General features: G+C 47.1%; 1 protein-coding gene across 1 annotated transcript in view; it reads left to right on the forward strand.

Annotated features, from left to right (window-relative positions):
* The window catches only part of LOC147736849 (uncharacterized), an 85642-nt gene extending 66665 nt beyond the window's left edge, over positions 1–18977 (forward strand). Inside the window, exons 6-7 of the mRNA XM_086953527.1 lie at positions 18311–18521; positions 18606–18977. Coding sequence (XP_086809653.1) covers positions 18311–18521; positions 18606–18977 — 583 coding nt within the window. The remainder of the gene's footprint in view (positions 1–18310; positions 18522–18605) is intronic.
* The last annotated feature ends 738 nt before the right edge of the window (positions 18978–19715 follow it).

The raw sequence follows: 19715 nt of genomic DNA on the forward strand, positions 1-19715 counted from the left end.
AAAAAAAGGAAGAGGCAGTTGAGGATCCTTTAATGTCTTATCTTATGAAGTCGCCACCTCCGTACATACAGGGTACCGCAGCTCCTGTGGTTCCTCCTGTACCTATTCTTCCGCCTATTCTTCCTTTGCCTGTTCCTCAACCTGCACCCGTTCTTCCGACTGTTCCTGCTCCTTTGCCTACTGCTATCCCTACTGCTCCTCCGCTTCCACATACTCCTGCTCCCGCTACTGCTCCTGCTTTGTTAACTCCTGCTGTTGCTACTGTTTCTACCCCTTCACTTGTTAGTCCTGTGTCTTATACTTCTCCCTCTACTCGTTCTCGTACTACTCCTCTTGCGGCTAGCTTCTTTCATTCTCTCGGACCTGTTCTTGGGTCTGCTGGTTCAGATGGTCCTCAGAGACGTAGTCAGCTTCCTGGTAACAGAGAACGTGCTTCGCTATACAATATGGCGATGGGTTGGATGACACATCCTCTTAGAAATCCACCCCGTATTGTACTCGACACATTTTGTCAATTCAATATACCAACCCAGAGATTTGTGTTTGAGGAAATGTGCAAGGTCCTTCGCGATCAGATATCGGCCGATGCACCTGACGAGGTGCTGACCGCTTTGTCTGATCTTCAGCTTCAGTTCTCGACTGGACTGATAGTGGATACCAACGTTCGACGTGCTGTTGAGCGGTTGCTATCTTTCCGTCCCACTCCGATACCCCAAGCATTGTTTGTTGAGGATATTGAAAGACAGCGAGATGAGTCTGGTCAGTTTCCTATGCGAGAAGTTCCACCAGTATGGATGCCAGGTAATCCTGGGGCAAACCCCCCGATCTTGCCGTTCTTCCAGAGAGTGTGGATACATCTCCCATGGAAACGATCAGAAGTGTTACAAGTGAAGCAATCTTTGCCTGACCCTCGCAAAAATCCTACAGGGTATTACAAGGAATTATCGCAGCTCGTAGATGCTACGATAATGAATCTTGCCGATATTGATATGTTGTTCGGCAACGTTGTACCGCAACCGGTATGGGCTAAGATTCGTCAGGAAAATCATCCCAATGAATTAGGTGGTGATTGGGCTGCCATTATAGCGGCGGATGGGTTGCAAACTGGTGGTGCAAAACCCGACCAGCTGATTGCTGCTCTTCCTCAAAGAATAATAACGTTAATGAAAACTCTTATGCCAGCTATGAGGGTGAACTGGGACAAATTGTCAGCTTGTAAGCAAAAGAAGGACGAGAGTGTCTCCGACTTCTTTACGAGGTTCGAGGAAGCATTCATTGACCATAGTGGACAGGATATGGGTACTGAGGGTGGTCAGCGGTTGTTCGTGGATAAATTTGTTTTGAACTTATTGCCCGATTTGAGCAATAAATTAAAGAATTCAGAAAGTGCATGGGCCGTTTCTACCTCAGCTCAGATATTGGCCACAGCGCAATATTATGAGACTAGAGAGAAAGAGGAGAACGACCGTGCTGATAAAAAGACGAAAGAGCTCAAAACTAAAGTGTTGCTGCAACAAGCGTATCCTCCACGTTCAAATCAGAATGCACCCCAACAGAATAGATCGCAGTCGCAATCGAACCGATCACAGCCGCGTAATGACTCCTCCTCCCAAAGATCATCGTTAGGGTACAATCAATGTGCTTATTGTAGGCAGGAGGGACACATTAAATTCAATTGCCCTGTTCTGAATGATCGCAATAGGGGTAATTCATCTAAAGGAGGTCGTGGTGGTTCGCATCAGGTATCACGCGGTAGGGGTCGTGGTGCTCAGAATGATCGTTCTGATAACTCGTCTAATTCTAATAACTGTTTCGATCAACGTGGATCATCGCAAGGACGATCTGCGCAGTACAATGTAGACGATTATTACGTCGATCAGGGAACTGACGACAGTAATTACTAGGACAGCCAAAGACAAGGAGAGGGAGTGGTATCGGTTCCGGTTGATCAGAGAGGGCCTTACGTCGCAGTTGCTACATCGGGCGTCTTTGAGCCTTTTCTGTTGGACACTGGTGCAGCGAAAAGTTCTATTATGCATTCAAAACTCCCTGGCGCACCTTTGTCTGGCTTAACAAATGTTTCCGTTGGATTCTCTGGCGCCCCCGTTAGCAATCCAGTTTCGCGCCCTTTGCCCCTTATAATTGGGCCACGTGAGCTTCAAGCTCCGTTGATTTTGACTACTGGTTGCGGTGAAAATCTTTTGGGCCTGGATTTGCTTAAACGTTTGTATGCAACTTTGTATTGTTCTCCTGCGGGTGTAAAGCTTACGTTAGGAGAGAGGGTTGTCTCTCCTATGTACTTGTCTCTCGATAAGCTTCCACCGGAATTGAGTTCTCTTCCTGCGTCTTTGTGGGCAACAGGTCCCAATGATGTGGGCCTGCTTGACATCTCCCCTTATGTTGTTCAGTTGAAATCTAACGTGCGACTGCCACGTATTCCCCAGTATCGTATTTCTCTTGATGGTGAACGAGCACTGTTAGCGATCATTTATGATCTGATCGAGAAAGACGTTATTGAAGAGACTCGGGGAAACGTGTGCAACAGCCCTGTACTGCCCATTCTTAAACGTACTGATCCTTCAAAACCGCCTGTTTATCACTTTGTTATCGATTTACGGGAGGTGAATAAAATTGTGGTTCCTCAGTTCCCCGTTGTGCCTGACATCACGGCGCTACTGACTCTGATTCCAGCTTCTGCATCGTGGTTCTCGGTAATTGACTTGAAGAATGCGTTCTTCAGCATCCCGATTGCCGAGGAGAGTAGAGACCTTTTCGGTTTCTCTCTCGGTGGACGCAGCTTCCGGTTTAAACACGCTCCTCAGGGCTACTGTGAAAGTTCATCGATTTACAGTCAAGCCTTGAAGGGTCAACTGGATGCGTTTCGGTTGCCGGCTGGTGCGGCCTTAATCCAATACGTCGATGACCTATTGGTGGCTGCTGATACTCAGGACATTTGCAAAATTGCTACGGTGTCGTTGCTGCAACATCTCTGCGAGTTAAATCACAAGGTGTTCCCTTCTAAACTCCAATATTGTTGTCAAGAAGTAACCTATCTAGGTCACTTATTGTCAAAGGAGGGAAGGAGGTTGACCCCAGAGAGGATTGCAGCGATTGCGCGAATGGCTGTACCAACAACCCAAAGAGATGTGCGTGCCTTTCTAGGTATCACGTTGTACTGCAGGCAATGGATTCCTAATTTTTCATTGCTAGCGAAACCATTGGTGGCTCTTACGTGCAAGGATGTTTCAACTCCTTTACCATGGACGGAAGAATGTCAGAAAAGTTTTTCTGAATTGCGTGATTCATTGTGTTCGGCTCCTGTGTTAGGTACTCCTGACTACAGTAAGCCGTTTACATTATATGTTCACGAGAGTGAAGGTTGTGCTTTGAGTGTTTTAACGCAACCTTTTGGTGGTAAGCAACGTCCATGTGCATATTTTTCCTCGACCTTGGACCCGGTAGCTAGAGCATTGCCGAGTTGTTTGAGAGCAACAGCGGCAGCTGCGGTGTCCATCCGACAATCAGCAGGACTGGTCATGGATAATATGCTTACGGTGATGGTTCCGCATGCAGTCGACACTCTTTTGAATCGTACGAAAACTCAGCACTTGACAAGTGCGAGATTGTCTGGGTACGAGATGACGTTGCTGGCAAGTCATATCCAGATAAAACGTTGCAATGTTCTGAACCCGGCGACTTTGTTACCAATTAGCTCAGAGTCAGATGAAATAACAGAACATGATTGTTATTTGAGGACAGAGGAGGAAACAAAAGGTCGAGTGGACCTTAAAAACACCCCATTGGAAGACCCAGATGGAACACTGTATGTGGATGGTTCATGTTTTAAGTTGCCGAATGGCGATGTGACTACTGCTTATGCTGTTGTAACGTTGAATACTGTTGTTGAGACTGCAAGGTTGAATCAGAATTCTGCCCAAGCTGCAGAGCTGATCGCTCTCACTAGAGCGTGTGTGTTAGCAAAAGGGAAACGTGTGAATGTGTTTACCGACAGCCAATACGCGTTTGGCGTTGCCCATAGCTTTGGACGATTGTGGAGAGAGAGAGGTTTTCTGACATCGCATGGTACGAAGATTCAGCATGGCCAGCTTGTGAATGATCTTCTGGATGCACTGACGTTGCCTAAGCAGGTAGCGATTGTTAAATGTAGTGCGCATCGTAAGGTGACGGATGATGTTGGTCGTGGTAATGCGTTTGCGGATGAGATTGCTAAGGAGACTGCCCGGAACCTTAGCACTCGAATGTATGTGACGAGTTTGGTTAGGTGGCCTACAGAGTCGAGCATGTGTGAAGACACTATTGAAAGTGTGAAAGAAATTCAGAATGAGGCCACCGAGACTGAAAAGATGAAGTGGAAAGAAAGCACGGGAAAGTTGGATGCGAATGGTTGTTGGATTGATTTATCGGATCAGAAAAGATGGTTGTTGCCTGATGCGTATGTGCTGGCCGTTGTGACAATGGCGCATGGGTTAGCACATATTAGCGCAAAAGGTATTTGTAAGTTGCTGTCCCCTGTGTGGAGGAATGACGGTATCACGAAATGTGCTGAACGCTTGGTTAAGAACTGTATGGTGTGTATGTTGTACAATCCTGGCAAGGGAACCCCAACTCCTCCTGGCAGTTTTGCTCCCCCTTCATGTCCCTTTGAGGTGATTCAATTGGACTTCATCCATATGGAGCGATGCAATAACCTGAAATACGTTTTAGTTGTGGTTTGCGCATTCTCCCGATGGATCGAGGCCTATCCTCTTAAAGACAATACTGCTTTGTCTACTGCAAAAATCCTACTGAAGGAATATTTTCCTCGGTATGGAATGCCTAGAGTCGTGTGGTCAGATAACGGAAGTGAGTTTGTGGGAAGTGTGATGAAGAGTGTGTGTAAGGGCCTTGGAATTAATCAGAAATTCCACAGCGCCAATCATCCCCAGTCAGCTGGTTTGGTTGAGGGGTATAACGGCACCCTTAAACTGAAACTAGCAAAGATTCAGGCTACGACTGGTCTCTCGTGGCCTGACGCTTTACCTTTAGCATTACTGTCAACTAGGGCGACTGTACACTCCCGAGTAGGGCTTAGTCCCTATGAAATAGTGTTCGGCCGCCCTGCGAATGTGTGGGGGGTTCCTAGGCCAGGTGCGTTCTGTGATCTTGAGTACCCAATGTTGATCGATTATCTTCATGACTTGACTGCTAAACTGAGGTTAATTCACCAACAGGTTTACGACGCACTGCCGACGCAGACGGAGGGTCCAGGCCACCAGCTCCAGCCCGGAGATTGGGTGGTGACGCGGAACTTTTCGCGCAAGAACAATTTGGATCCGAGGTTCACTGGACCCTACCAGGTTCTCCTTGCCACGAGGACTGCTGTTCGTCTTGAGGGACGGAAGAATTGGGTGCACGCCACCCACACCAAAAAGGTCCCTATTCCTTTGCCGGCAGACCCGTGGGTGAGGAGAGGCATTGCATCAACTGAAACCGAAGGATTGCCGGCGTTTGTACCTTTTAGCGATGCACAGCCTGTCGGAGAATCCTCAGTGCAGCAGAAAGACACTGTTGAACAATTGTCATCAAAAGACTCAAGACCAGAACACTCAACTGATCAGCAGGACGCTGTCTCTTCAACGGATCCTTTGTTTGACGAGCAGACACGTCCTGGGAAAACCCGATACTTTTTGCGATCTAGCACTAAAGACTAATAAAAGATCCTGCTTTGCTTTATTGACAACTGCATTTATCCCGTTTTCCGTGATCAGTTTGAACATTCATATTACTGTGATTATTCCTGTATATATATACATTGAGTTTCGTTCCTTATACTTTTTGCTTCCACAGCCGAGAGACATTGTTTTCGCATATATATATTGTGAAATAAAGGCCGTAGGGCCGCGCGTGTACTTCCTTCTGGTTAGCAGGTCTTGACACTAGGTTAAAGACCGTCGATTCCTGGGAACTCCTGGGGATTGACTGCGGCTACACGGAACGAAGTGCGTCAAGAGACGTTGCGGACGGTCGTAGGGGATGGCGTTTTCGAAGCTGATGGACTTGGAAGAAGCTCAGATACAAAGATTCAAGTTGCAACAACTCAGTCGTACCAAATGTTTTATATTCCAAGTGTTTGTATTATTCTTGACTGTTTCTGCATTTTTGGCGGGTGGGGTGTACTATATGATCTCTGGTTTTCTATCTCCTGTCTTACCTACTCCTACACCTGATCCTAAACTTACCACTGTTGCCTCTCCCCATTCTTTTCATGTCCTACCCGAACACGAGCAGGCTAGACGTGCAGAATTCCGCAATAATTCCTTTATTCAGCTCCTTCACCAGCATCAGTTAGTGGTTAACACTACTAATTGTTGGGTGTGTGGGTTGATGCCACATACTACGGATAAGGGAATTCCATATCTGGTGTTACCGTATAGATCCCAAGGGTCTGCTCGAGCATTTCAAACAATGTTTCGAAGCGCACTAGGTTTTCACCCCATTCGAGAACCACGTTCCCCCTACTCTGGTCCTACCTCGTATCAAAAACCTTTGTCAATGGCAATAGAGGACTTAGACAGCGATATCTATGATCCCTCGCTTATTCCAGAAGAAGAGGTACAAGCTTACAGGGTCCTGAGTAGAGGCGAGTATAGTGTGTTCACTAGTGAAAAGCAGCTTAAAAGCTCACCTCCGATATGGGTCGTACCCCACATTGGTAATTTTTGTCTAATGGGTCGTGGCCGAAGATCGAAAGCCCGACTTGGAGAGAGTGCTTGCACTGAAAATTACATTCTGCCGATGGTCTCGTCCCCTGTGTTTCTGGCTGCCAAGGGTACATACTTTATCTGTCATGATCGTGCGTATGCATGGTTGCCCTCTGACTTCATGGGCTCATGCTTCATTGCAAATTTGTTGCCTCCGACGTTCACTGTAGATGCCGATTATCACAAGACCAGAGTTGTGAGAGGCGTAATTAGCGAAGAGGACACTGCCGGTCAAGAGGCAGGAGACTTTTTCAAGGGTTTCCTCCCGTTTTGGGGACCTATGGTTAATAGTAGGAACCTGAGACAGTTGACTCGAGTGGTAGAATCGACAGCTAATATTACTGCCAAGTCCCTTGGTAATATCACCACAGAACTTCAGGCGGATAGACTTATGACGTTACAAAACCGTATGGTTTTAGATGTTATCTTAGCAGATCGAGGTGGGGTATGTAAGGTGATCCATTCGAGCTGCTGCATTTTCATTCCTGATAACGCTCCGACTGTCTATCAAGCCATCTCTAAGTTGCATAAGATCTCTGAATCCATACACGTGGATGTAGGGGATTGGACGCTACTTGGGTGGTTTTGGGGCCTAATGTCGACTTGGGGTTGGAAGATTCTGATGATTATCGGAGTTGTCGTGGCGTTCCTGTTCACGTGTTGCCTTTGTGTGCAGTGCGGTCCTGCCTTATGTGGCCTTTGTGCTACAACATGTATGAGACAGCCGCCTGTTACCAATGGAACTCGGTTGGACAGAGCTATGCTACAGCAACATCTAGATGGTCTGATGAATATCGAGTATGATTCCGACTAGTGCTTGCCTACATGAGGGCAAAAGGAGCGTCTGAGGTTCCGTGACAATTGTAAGTGGTGTTTTCGACTCGCACGAATATAGTCGAGTCTGGTATCTATGAACCGCAAATGACGAGTTTAGTGGGTGTACGCAGTTTCGCTGTGCTAACCTAAACCGTTCGTCTGCTACGTGGGTATTTCTATCTGTACCCACGGGTTCCATCTTAGATACGGCATCCATTTTGTCTCTTGCCCTCAAGTAGCCAGCGAACGGACGTTGTCCGCTTCGCGACCCTGGGACTCCCAAGATATTTGCGGAAGACACGTGTCCTTTGTAAGTGTCTTTATGATGAGGGGGATGATACTGTAAGGCAGATGGCGCCGCTCGAGGCTCATCTTGCCGTATCGGCTTATTGTCTCAGCCGTGCATCTCATTAGGCACGTCCCTTTGATGCCTGTACCTCGTGTTTCCTGATACCTCCCCTTTTGCACCCTTTCCGATCTCCCCACTGTTTCCATCTTCCTCTGCACCTGTCCTTGTTCCTATTTCGATCTGTTTTACTGCTGATTGGAATGCACTAATGGTGGGAAGATGGGTTTTTACAGTTGGGAACCGCCAAATGTTTCCGCACTTATGTCCTGGACCTTGTGTGTATCAAAGTGACCAAAGCGACCCCTCTGGGGGATAATTGTGGGAACCGGGTCATAAACTTTTGTGTCCAATGTAACTCTATGGGAAAATTGTGTATAAAAGGAGCGATCTGCAGAACCAATTTGAAGCAGTTACCCTGAACTACACTGGTTGTACTTCCGTGATTTCTGTGTTTCCCTGCAGCAAATAAACCTTGAATCTTTGACGCCGAAGGAAGTGTCCCGTGTCTCTGTGATTCGTACGCCGGAGCAGGTTACCCACGAAGGTTTCAGGTGTTGTGCCCTGGCACCGCTGGGTTCTAAATAACCCAGTCCTTCAACTGTAACATCTTCAGGTGGGATCTTTTGATTGTTCACCCACCTCAACCATTGGCACATTTTGTATTTCGTGTTACACCGTCTGTGATGCCGCGTCCCCTGGGATTCAGATTTATAAACCAGTTTAAGATAATGGATGCTAATAATGGAACACAAGGGCACACCCCTGTATGTCCTAGGATGGAATCCCAGGTAATTATTTGGTCATTTTTCCTATTGGGCCTCTACACCGGTCCCATGCATAGTTTGTAATTCTTTGGGCGTTTGCTGACTTACTTGTCTCCACTTGTAGGTTTCCAGTCTGTAAGGTATTTGCATTTGAGTGGTCAGATGTGAGTACCACAAAGACAAGGTAATTCTGTTTATGTTCCTTGTTGGGTTGGGGGTTGCTGGGTAAATAGATTCACAATCCGAACCCCTTTTTCTTTTGCAGGTTTGTGAGACCGTACTACAAAGACAGTTGCACAGGCAGACGTGAGTAAATGCAGAACAAACAGGTAATTGTTTGGTAGAGTTAAACTAGTGCATTTCGAGTTGCAGGTTTTGCAGACAGTACCCCACACATTTGAGCAGGCGTATGTGAGTACACACAGAAGAGGTAATTATTGGGTTGAGTTAAACTGTGGTGCATCTTGAACATTTTAGTACCATATATACTTACCCAGGTTTTCTTCTGATGCAGGTTTCGCAGCCAGAACCCCATACATTTAAACAGGCGTACGTGAGTGCAAGCAGAAGAGGTAATTGTTGGGTTGAGTTCAACTGTGGTGCATCTTGTACATTGTAGTATAACAGATTGCATTCATGAGCTAGGCGTCAATGTAAGCCATGTTTCTTTATTTTGCAGGCTTTGTGGCACAGCAGGTTCAAACCTTCACCACAAAGGGAGAAATGTTGCCTTGTTTTCAAAGAAGAGTGGATGAAGAAAATTGTGGAGGCTGAGACACAGAAGTCACAAAACAAGGTTCACGTGCAACTCGGGGAACTATTTCTTCTACAGTCCAGACATGGGCTTGATTTGCCACTGACGACAGAAACTGCCACTGACAAAGCAAATAGAATGGAAGTAGTTGAACGCCAAAGATCTATGCCTGAAAAGATAAAGATTCTCATCAATGTGTTCCTGGCAGTCAAGATGAATACTTCAATGTTATCTGAACAAGACATCCATGACCACCTAGCTTTGTATGTGAAGATACCAGACAGCTGGAGGAGCAAGAACTATGCCTTTGAGTTCCTTGAGGCCCTCAATAGCATGATACACTGTGAAGCTATGACAGAACTTCAGCACGCTTTGTATCACACATTGATAATTGATGAGAGCACTGATATTTCTGTTACAAAAATGTTCATCCTCTACTCTAAGTTCTGACCTGTAACATCAACTCTAGCACAAAACGCAGTTTGGGGGCATAGTGAAGCTGGCTAGCTGTAATGCTGGGGCTATCACTACTGCCGTGAAAGAATTCTACACTGCCAATGAACTGGACCTCATGAAAATGGTCTTGTTCACATCCAATGGTGCATCTGTGATGCTGGGTAAAGAATAATGCTGTTGCTACTCGCCTTAAACAGTCCATTCCTCATCTAGTAGAGCAGCATTGTGTAGCCCATCGAGAAGATTTGGGAGTTGATGATACCTGGAAGAGGGTTCCAATCATTAAAGAGATGGAGACATTATTGAGGACTGTCTACACTGTGTTCTCCAGATCTCCTGCAAGGAAGTCCAAGCTGGATGAAATTGCATCGGTCACTGAATGTGAAGTTGTCTTTTTTCGACCACTGAATGAAGTCCGGTGGCTTTCAATGCATTTTGCTGTTGGTGCGCTAATTCGTAATTGTGAGACTGTTCTGAAGTACTTTGAGCATGAGAAAGTTGAGAATGATCCAAATGCTAAATATTGTTATAAAAAGCTATCGGACTCCAACTACCATTATTATTATTATTATTAACGAATTTTGTACCGCGCACGGTTACCCAGAGGCATCCCAGCGCTTATAGAGAATCAGAGCAAGCTGCCTATGTGAAGCAGAACAGATTTAGAATTATTCTGGAAATAGATACGTTTTCAAATGTTTCCTGAACCTGAGCAGGTTTGGTTCAGAGCGTAGTGAGAGTGGGAGGGAGTTCCAGGCGTGTGCAGTATGGATAGAAAAGCTCCTGCCACCTGAACGGGCTCTCCTAATTCTCTTTATCTGAAGGAGGTGTTTATTATCGGAACGTAAGGCTCTGGTGGGCTTATAGGGCCGAATCATGTCCTTCAGAATAGCAGGTCCTTTCCCCTGAATGCTCTTATGAGCAATACAGAGGGCTTTGAAGGTCACTCTCTCTTTGACCGGGAGCCAATGGAGTGCCTTTAGAGCGGGCCTGGCTGATTGCCTGGCCGGAACGTTCCGCAGCAGCCTGGCTGCCGCGTTCTGCACTTGTTGCAGGATTTTGAACGTTGATTCCGGTGCTCCGAGAAAGAGTGCATTACTGTAGTCCAGGCGTGAGAAGATTAGACCTTGGACTAACAGCTTCCGGGAGAGTTCAGGTAAGAGGGGGAGAACCTTACGGGCCGAACGGAGCAGTCCATAACACACGCCAGCGATCTTCTTGGCGTGTGTCCTAAAGGACAGATCAGGCTCCAGCCAGACCCCCAGGCTCTTAATTTCCTTCTTTGGGTCAGGCGGAGTGCCCATACAGTTGGGCCAGCTGCTCGGCGAGAGGGCAAAGCTTGAGTGGCCCATATTTCCCTTGCAGTACTTAATGACATTCTGGGTGAATTTGCATCTTTGTGCAAACTATTCCAAAAAAGTTCTTTGACTACTGTTGAAGCTGTACAGTATGCAAGAGAAAAGATTGGCCAAATTAAACAACAATATTTGGGGACACTGTGTTTTGGAGCAGCAATGTAAGAGATCTGATGGTGTTGTACAAAGAAAAGCAAGCTTTTTGGCAGTGGGCCTATTTTGTCTTTTGTTTCCCTTCTTTGTGAGCACATGCAAAAAAGGTTCCCTGAAGATGAGCTAAAAGAATGGGCAAGTTTTGAGATCCAGGCAATAGCAACAAAATCACATTTTGATTTTGGGACACCAGAAGATGTTGTTCAACAGTACAGAGACTATAAATGTGTGCTGGCAGAACAAGTAAAGGGTGGGTTATTTACCACCTTTCAAGACATGGTGAATTTCACTGTACGCAATGCTGCTTAGTATAGTGTGGTGTTGTTGAGGTCTGCGCAACATTTCACGCATCTAGTGCAGACTGTGAACGAGGATTCAGCCTCATGAATACTATCAAGAGTAAATTGAGGAATAGACTAAAGCAGAAGCATTTGGATAAGCTGATGAGGGCAAAGGCCTCCCTCCTGAATGGGAAAGTTGACCTAGACCGAGTTTATCAGCACTGGAAAAATAGCAAGGATCGCCGTGAGAAGCAACCCTGTCACCCATCTAGTGACGCCACTTGACGTGTCTGAACTGCCCTCTCCCTTCTTGTGTATATGTGATATTGTATAGGCTCGCAACATTTCCCCACCCAATGAACAGTGCTCCAGTTAAGAATATTTATTAAAATCTTATGATGGTACCACCATTGAAGTCTTGTGCTTTTCTAAACTTGAAGTGTACTTGCCTGTGTAACCAATTCATGTCAGGGCGTGATTATCCATTTTGAAAACTGCCCTTAAGTCCCTTATTGTGGCGCTGTATGTGTGAAAATGCACCATCTTTTCCCTTTTTAAAGTAAACATTTTGAGTGCCATTTGGCGCCGCAGACACGCACGGTTTGGTTCCTGGCGCACATAGCCATGGTTGCAGCGCACAGAGACCCTCCACTGCCGCACACAGAGGAAATAAATTAGAGGGAACATTGGTAACAACACATCTTAAAGGAGAGTAATACTCTCCAACTCAAGGACAGCGAGGTAGTTCCGGGGCACAAATGCCCGGGAATACCTGGCACATAGGACCACTCGGATCTTGTTTTATTCACGTCGGACCACCAGGTCAGCAAACCCGCATACGCTCACTCTCAATGTAGGCAGGGATCTCGACTCCTGCACCTCTGGTCCCCGTCAATAGCAAATAAATCCTCAATCCTCCATTCTGCTCTCGCCAGGGAAAAACGAGTGGCACAGAAGGCAAAAAGGGCACAGAAATACTGGAAAAACGAGTGCCACAGAGGCAAAATAAAGAATACAGAAATACAGGGGCAGCTATCAACAGAAGGCAGAACGGGCAGAGAGGCACAGGGGCAGCGAAGGGAACAGAAGGAAAAACCGGGCAGAAACACAGGGGCAGCGGGGGGTGGAGTCCATCACTGCTGCTCACTGCGCTGCAACGGGGTGCTGCCGGGGAGGATCTGACCAGCCTCGCTGGGGTGTCCATCACTGCTGCTCACTGCACTGCAACGGGGTGCTGCTGGGGAGGATCAGACCAGCCTGGCTGGGGAGTACATCACTGATGCTCACTGTGCTACAACGTGGTGCCGCGGGGGAGGATCAGACCAGTCTCGCTGGGGTGTCCTTCACTGCTGCTCTCTGCGCTACAACGGGGTGCTGCGGGGGAGGATCAGACCAGCCTGGCTGGGGAGTACATCACTGCTGCTCTCTGCGCTACAACGGCGTGCTGCGGGGGAGGATCAGACCAGCCTGGCTGGGGAGTACATCACTGCTGCTCACTGTGCTACAACGAGGCGCTGTGGGGGAGGATCAGACCAGCCTCGCTGGGGAGTCCATCACTGCTGCTCGCTGTGCTACAACAGGGTGCCGCAGGGGAGGATCAGACCAGTCTCGCTGGGGTGTCCATCACTGCTGCTCGCTGTGCCACAACAGGGTGCCGTGGGGGAGGATCAGACCAGTCTCGCTGGGGAGTTCATCACTGCTACTCACTGCGCTGCAACAGGGTACTGCGGGGAGGATCAGACCAGCCTTGATGGCGTGTCCATCACTGCTGCTCACTGTGCTACAACGGGGTGCTGCGGAGAGGATCAGACCAGCATGGCTGGGGAGTACATCACTGCTGCTCACCTCTCTACAACGGGGTGCCGCGGGGGACGATCAGACCAGCCTTGATGGCCTGTCCATCACTGCTGCTCACTGTGCTACAACAGTGTGCTATGGGGGACAATCAGACCACCCTCGCTCCAGAGTCCATCACTGCTATTGCCTCTCTACAACAGGGTGCCGCGGGGGAGGATCAGACCAGTCTCGCTGGGGAGTTCATCACTGCTGCTCAATGCGCTGCAACGGGGTGCTGGCGGGGAGGATCAGACCAGCCTTGATGGCGTGTCCATCACTGCTGCTCGCTGTGCTACAACGGTGTGCTATGGGGGACAATCAGACCACCCTCGCTCCAGAGTCCATAACTGCTATTGCCTCTCTACAACAGGGTGCCGCGGGGGAGGATCAGACCAGTCTCGCTGGGGAGTTCATCACTGCTGCTCAATGCGCTGCAACGGGGTGCTGGCGGGGAGGATCAGACCAGCCTTCCTTCAGCGGAAACAACATTCCTGAAGGAATCCACAGCCCATCCGGTCTCCCTTACAGGAACACATACAATCCAGTGAATGGAGAAGTTTGTGGAAAAGGTTCCACAAACCCCCCTTTCCACTCTAGAACACCCCAGGAACTGGGGCTTTCCCCTTTGGACTCACTCACAGAGGTCTGAGTGTGTCTTGCAAGGGGCATTGCTTTGTTTGCGTGCAGCGCTCAGGGCTTTCCTCACTTCCGTAGCCGACTTCCTGTGCGAAAAGTAACTATGGCTCTCGAAAAAGCCTGAAGACCAGCCCTTTTTCTCCAGTCCAATTTTCTATGTTACTTTTTCTTCAGGTCCTAGAAGCATTGGGGATCTGTGCAGAGAGGGTAGGAGGCAAACTATGAAAACAAGATTTCTGGCCAGTGGATGGAGGGCCAGAAGTTGTTCCCTCCACACTCCACTTTCTTTTCAACTTTTTACTGTCTTGCTTACCATCCCTTCTCCTCCTCCACTACTCTCTCCTCTCCCTCCTGCATTAGCCACCCCCACGCTACCCACGACCCTCACTCCGTTCCCCTGCTGTCACCTGTTCCCATTTTTTTCATCTTGCCCTTTCAACATGACTATCCGCAGCCCTCCTCTTCATCCCTTCCCTCTTCATCTCCTTCCCTCCATAAAGCTCACTACCCTTCTCACGCCCTCCTTTACTCCTCTCTACTCACTCGTCTCCACTCCTGTGTCCTGCCGGAACCTGCGCTCTCCCTCTCCGCTCCTCTTCCTCAACTGAACTTTCCTCTCATTCACCTCCCACGCCCTCCTCATCCCTTCTTTCCAACTAGACCCCCTCTCTTTGAAACCTTTCTTCTCTCGTCCCTCCTCTGCTTTGTCTTCTCCCGTCCACGCTCATTCCACCCCTATCCTCCCTGTCCACTTTCTTCTCTGATCTTGACTCTCTCGCAATTACTATCTTCACCCCCCTTCATTTTGTGTTTTCTGTCTGCCCTCTGCCCTCTTCCCTGCTTTTCACTCCTCACCTTTCAGCTGCTCTCGTCCTCTCTAGTTCCCCCTTCGCTTCTCTCTTCCTTTTTTGACTCCTTATGCCCACCCCCTTTTCTCTCTCTTCCTTTCGTATTCATCTCTCCATACCACCTTCCTCCCGTTCTCCATTTTCTTCTCTCGTTTCTTGCCCTTCCTTTCTCCCTCTTCCACCTGCTCTTCCATGCTTAGGGGAGAGAGCACAAGCACGTTAGCACTGGTTAGCCAAAGTGCACAGAGTCCTAAGGCCACAGAAACAAATTCAGCAAAAATAGGAATGGTGAAGGCACCAGTTTGGGGTGACCCTGTAGAGAGGGCCAAGTCAAACAAATTCAATAGCTGTTTTCTAAAAGTGCAACTAACAAGCTTAATCTTGCAGTAGTCGCATCGATCCTTTATGAGTGACTTCCAAGGTATATCATCCGTAAGGACGTAAGCGCAGGAGAGATGAGTTAAAGGCCGGCGTAGAATGTTGAGTTCTGGCGTACACGCAGCGTAATCAAGACGTGTTCAACTACTCTCCGTGTGTGGCTTGGTTATTGGCGAGTACCTAGGCTGGCAGGACACTATAACTGGTGACAACATAGGGGATATGAAGATCGTACACTGAGAGCGCTCTTCCAGAGAGTTTGCCATGGTCCAGCACACTGCTCTTGTGTGCCACATGTGCCTCAGTTGAAGGGCAGAATCGATGCTGGCCCTGGTGGAGTCTCAGCGCAATGCCAGCCTGCATAAAATGCTTAAAGATAAAGACAGCGACACTGAAAGTCTACATGTCGCTGGACAGGAACTGAACGAAACAGCTTGTAATAGAATATATGGCACCATTAGGCCAATTAATGCCATTACTCTATGCGGAGTAAGAAAACTAAAGGTGGACAAGGAAAGCACACAGAAATAGTTCAGTTCACATTACACTGAAATTCACATGCAATGAAGCAGAGATTAACCAGGTGTTTGTGAAGAAACATTTAAGCACAAAATCGACCAGTGTTATCTGCTTTCATGTACTTGTAGTGTACAAAGATTTATCTCCTTCTCTAAACCATCAACAAATCATCGTCTCACAACATGCCGGAGAGGAGTCCCAGAAAGAGGGTCGGGTTGGGTTTGCCGAGTTTCCCCAGACGAAGCGGCCCACCACCAAAGCTGCTGCCTAAGGGGCCCCGAACAACTCCTCAGACAGCCATAACATACAGAGCTCCGATGGAGAGCCAGGACGAGATCCAAGCTCCAAAAGTCATTAAGGCTGACGTCGAAGCCAGCACATCACGAGGCGCTAGAGACGCTCTGTCTGATCAAGTTCTACAGGAAGTGCCTGAGAGACCACTACTGTCCTCCAATGTATACACGGCTACTGCATTCTTAAAACCGTCAACTGCGTTTTATATTGCAAAAAAAATGAATATTGGTGATAGATGGATGGATAGAGACTTTTGAAGAGTTCATAGATGCAATAGATGAAAAAGAGTATAAAGTATCTTGAGAAACATATCCTGTGAATGAGTGAAAGAAGCCATGAAAAAGAATTTACAAGAAGGTGAAAAGAAATATGATCTAATCGAAAAGGCCTTTAATGTCAAGTTTAAGCCAGTGCCAAATGTGAATTATGAAAGATACATATTCAGCCAAGAATGCCAGAGACCAGGTAAGACCATTGATGAGTTTATTGAAAGACTGGATGTTTGGTAAAGCACTGTAAATGTATTTATTTTATGATGAGGCAGCTACCCTCCTTGGAGTAATCAATGGATGTCTGTCGTATGCATTTCAACGACGAATGCTGATGGAAACTGAGCTTGAAGCTCCCAACGTCGGGTCCTACTCCCGAGACATGACAACATTGTTAGCAAGTTACACATGCTCTGCGGACAGTGACCCTGCACCCACAAAGGTACTGAGAGGCGGGTTGGGTCCAGAAGAGTGGTAAAGCCGCCCTGCTCTCCTTCACGGGTGGCTTGGTTTCTCTTGGGCAAAGAGACGCGATTCAAGCAGCCCCAACGGACTCCAAATTTGTAAGAGCATGAGGGGCATTTCTTGTTCAGCATTGTCTCTGCTCTGGAGATGACCTCAAGAATGGCGCAGGGCCGTCCATCGAGGAGAACTGCTGGAAGACTCAAGCTCAATTACTGTTTAGCATTTAGTAGGTGCTCCTGCGCCCTACGTTTGGTTTCTAAATGCAATCACTTCAACCACGTTCACTACAGTTACCATAGAAATTGTAATAGGAGCGCAGGTGCGCTGTGACCTATGTATTCAAAGTAATTTGTGTTATTCTGTATCAAACCTGCATTATTTGCACTAACGGTGTGATTTAAGTCATCTTGGTCTTCTTTGATGTACAATAAAGAATCTATTTTTACATAATCCTTTGTGGATTCCCTTTTGTGGTTTACTCACTGTGTTGCTGCGCGAGTGTGTTTCACAAATGCTTTGCACATTGCCTCTTTAAACTAGCCTGACTGCGCTGCGGCAAGCTACCAGAGGGTGAGCGCAGGTTATCTCAGGAGTGTATTTGGCTTACCCTGACTAAAGTGGTGGATTCTGCCTGGCTTAGGTGCCTACAATAGCCAACCAGAAACCCCATGTCCAACAGTGGTTCTTATGAATCACTTGATTTCCCAGCAGGCTCCTGCTGCAGAAGTAAGTCACCGCACTTTGTGTCGGAGGACTAGCCACCATTTGTGCTTCAAAGGGAAGTGACACTTTTTCTTAGAACATACATTTTTTCCCCTGAATTGTAACTGTTCACTTCTCCATATTATAACAATGTAGCTTTTTCAAGAAATATTTTCTTCATGTAATATTCAATGTTTTTTCTATTTTGCAGAACAGCAATCACATCTAGAAAGTATGAATGGGAAAGAAAGCCATAAAGTTTCCGGAGGCAAGATTAATTTTATTCAAAATATCTATTTAAGAAAACGGCGCAGAATGCACATGAGGGAGAGACGCTTTGCTTGTAATGTGTGTGAGAAAAGATTTATCAATGAGACACTTCTTGTGAGGCACAAAAAAGGACACACCAGCCTCAGGCCATATGCCTGCAGAACGTGTAAAAAGTGTTTCACTCAAAAGGCAACTTTTTTACAGCATCAAAGAACACACACTGGAGAGAGGCCTTCTCACTGCACTGTGTGTTCCAAGCGCTTTGCTAATAAGAAAGGCCTTGTACGGCATCAAAGCGTACACACAGGAGAGAAGCCTCATCAAAGCGTACACACAGGAGAGAGCCCTCATCAAAGTGTGCACACAGGAGAGAGGCCTCATCAAAGTGTGCACACAGGAGAGAGGACTCATCACTGTACTGTATGTTCCAAGAGCTTCACTCAAAAGAAAATTCTTCTTCAGCATCAACGCATACACACAGAAGAAATGCCGTTTCGCTGCACCATGTGTGAGAAGAGCTTCAATCATAAGGCAAATCTACTACAGCACCAAAGAAAACACATCGAAGAGCGACCGCATCACTGCACTGTGTGTTCAAAGCGCTTTTCTCGAAAGGCAACCCTTGTACAGCATCAAAATGTACACACAGGAGAGAGACTTCATAATTGCAATGTGTGTTCAAAGCGCTTTTCTCAGAAGGCAACCCTTGTACAGCATCAAAGAACACATACAGGAGAGAAGCCGTATCACTGCACTGTGTGTTCAAAGCGCTTTGCTGATAAGGGAAACCTTGTACAGCATCAAAGAGCACACAGTGGAGCGAGGCCTTATCACTGCTCTGTATGTGCCAAGAGCTTCACTCAAAAGAAAAGTCTTCATGAGCATCAACGCATACACACAGGAGAAAAGCCTTTTCACTGCACCATGTGTGAGAAGAGCTTCAATCAAAAGGCAAATCTACTACAGCACCAAAGAAAACACACTGGAGAGAGACCTTATCACTGCACTGTGTGTTCAAAGAGCTTTTCCCAGAACAGAGGCCTTAAACTGCATCAAAGAGTACACACATGAGAGAAGCCTTATCACTGCACTGTGTGAGAAGAGCTGTACTGGTAAGGCCAGTTTTGGACATCATCTAAGAAACGCACACAAGAGAAGCTTATTATTGCTCTGGGAGTGAAAAGAGCTTTAGTAAAAAAAAAACTCTGGTCAGTCCTTCTACAGCATCAAAGAACACACCCGAAAGAGGCCTTCCCACTGGGCCAAGTGTAAGCAGAGCTTTACTTGGAAGGCATCTCTACTACATCACAAAAGATTACACACAGGAAAGAAGCATTATCAGTGCACTGGGTGCGAGAAGAGCTTTACTCGAAAGGCACATGTTCAACGGCATCAAATAAAACTGAACCCTATCACTGCACAGTTTATGCCAAGAACTTCACTCAAAACGAAAGTTTCAACAACACCAATTAATACAAACAAGATAGATCCATTTTCACTGTAACAATCCTATGTCCTGCTTACCCCAAAGTAAGATTTACTGGAATGTTATAACTTAGCGAGGGCTTATAGTAAAAAATGCCCAATGGCCAGTGTTCCTTGTAGGGTACGTGCATTTAGTGTAATAACCCTGAGTGCGCAAACTCCGTTGCGAAGCGTGTACACTTCACATATCACTGAGGCACCATTTGCAGCTCTTGCTTTTAAAAAGCGAGCAGCGTGGAAAAAAAGATCTCTTACGTGAAGGAGCACAGAGAGCAGATCTTGGGCCTAGCAACATACCACCGTGGAAGAGGGGAGAACGTTGTA

Source organism: Lissotriton vulgaris, chromosome 1_2 (assembly GCF_964263255.1).
Source record: "Lissotriton vulgaris chromosome 1_2, aLisVul1.2, whole genome shotgun sequence".
NCBI classification, from domain to species: Eukaryota; Metazoa; Chordata; class Amphibia; order Caudata; family Salamandridae; genus Lissotriton; species Lissotriton vulgaris.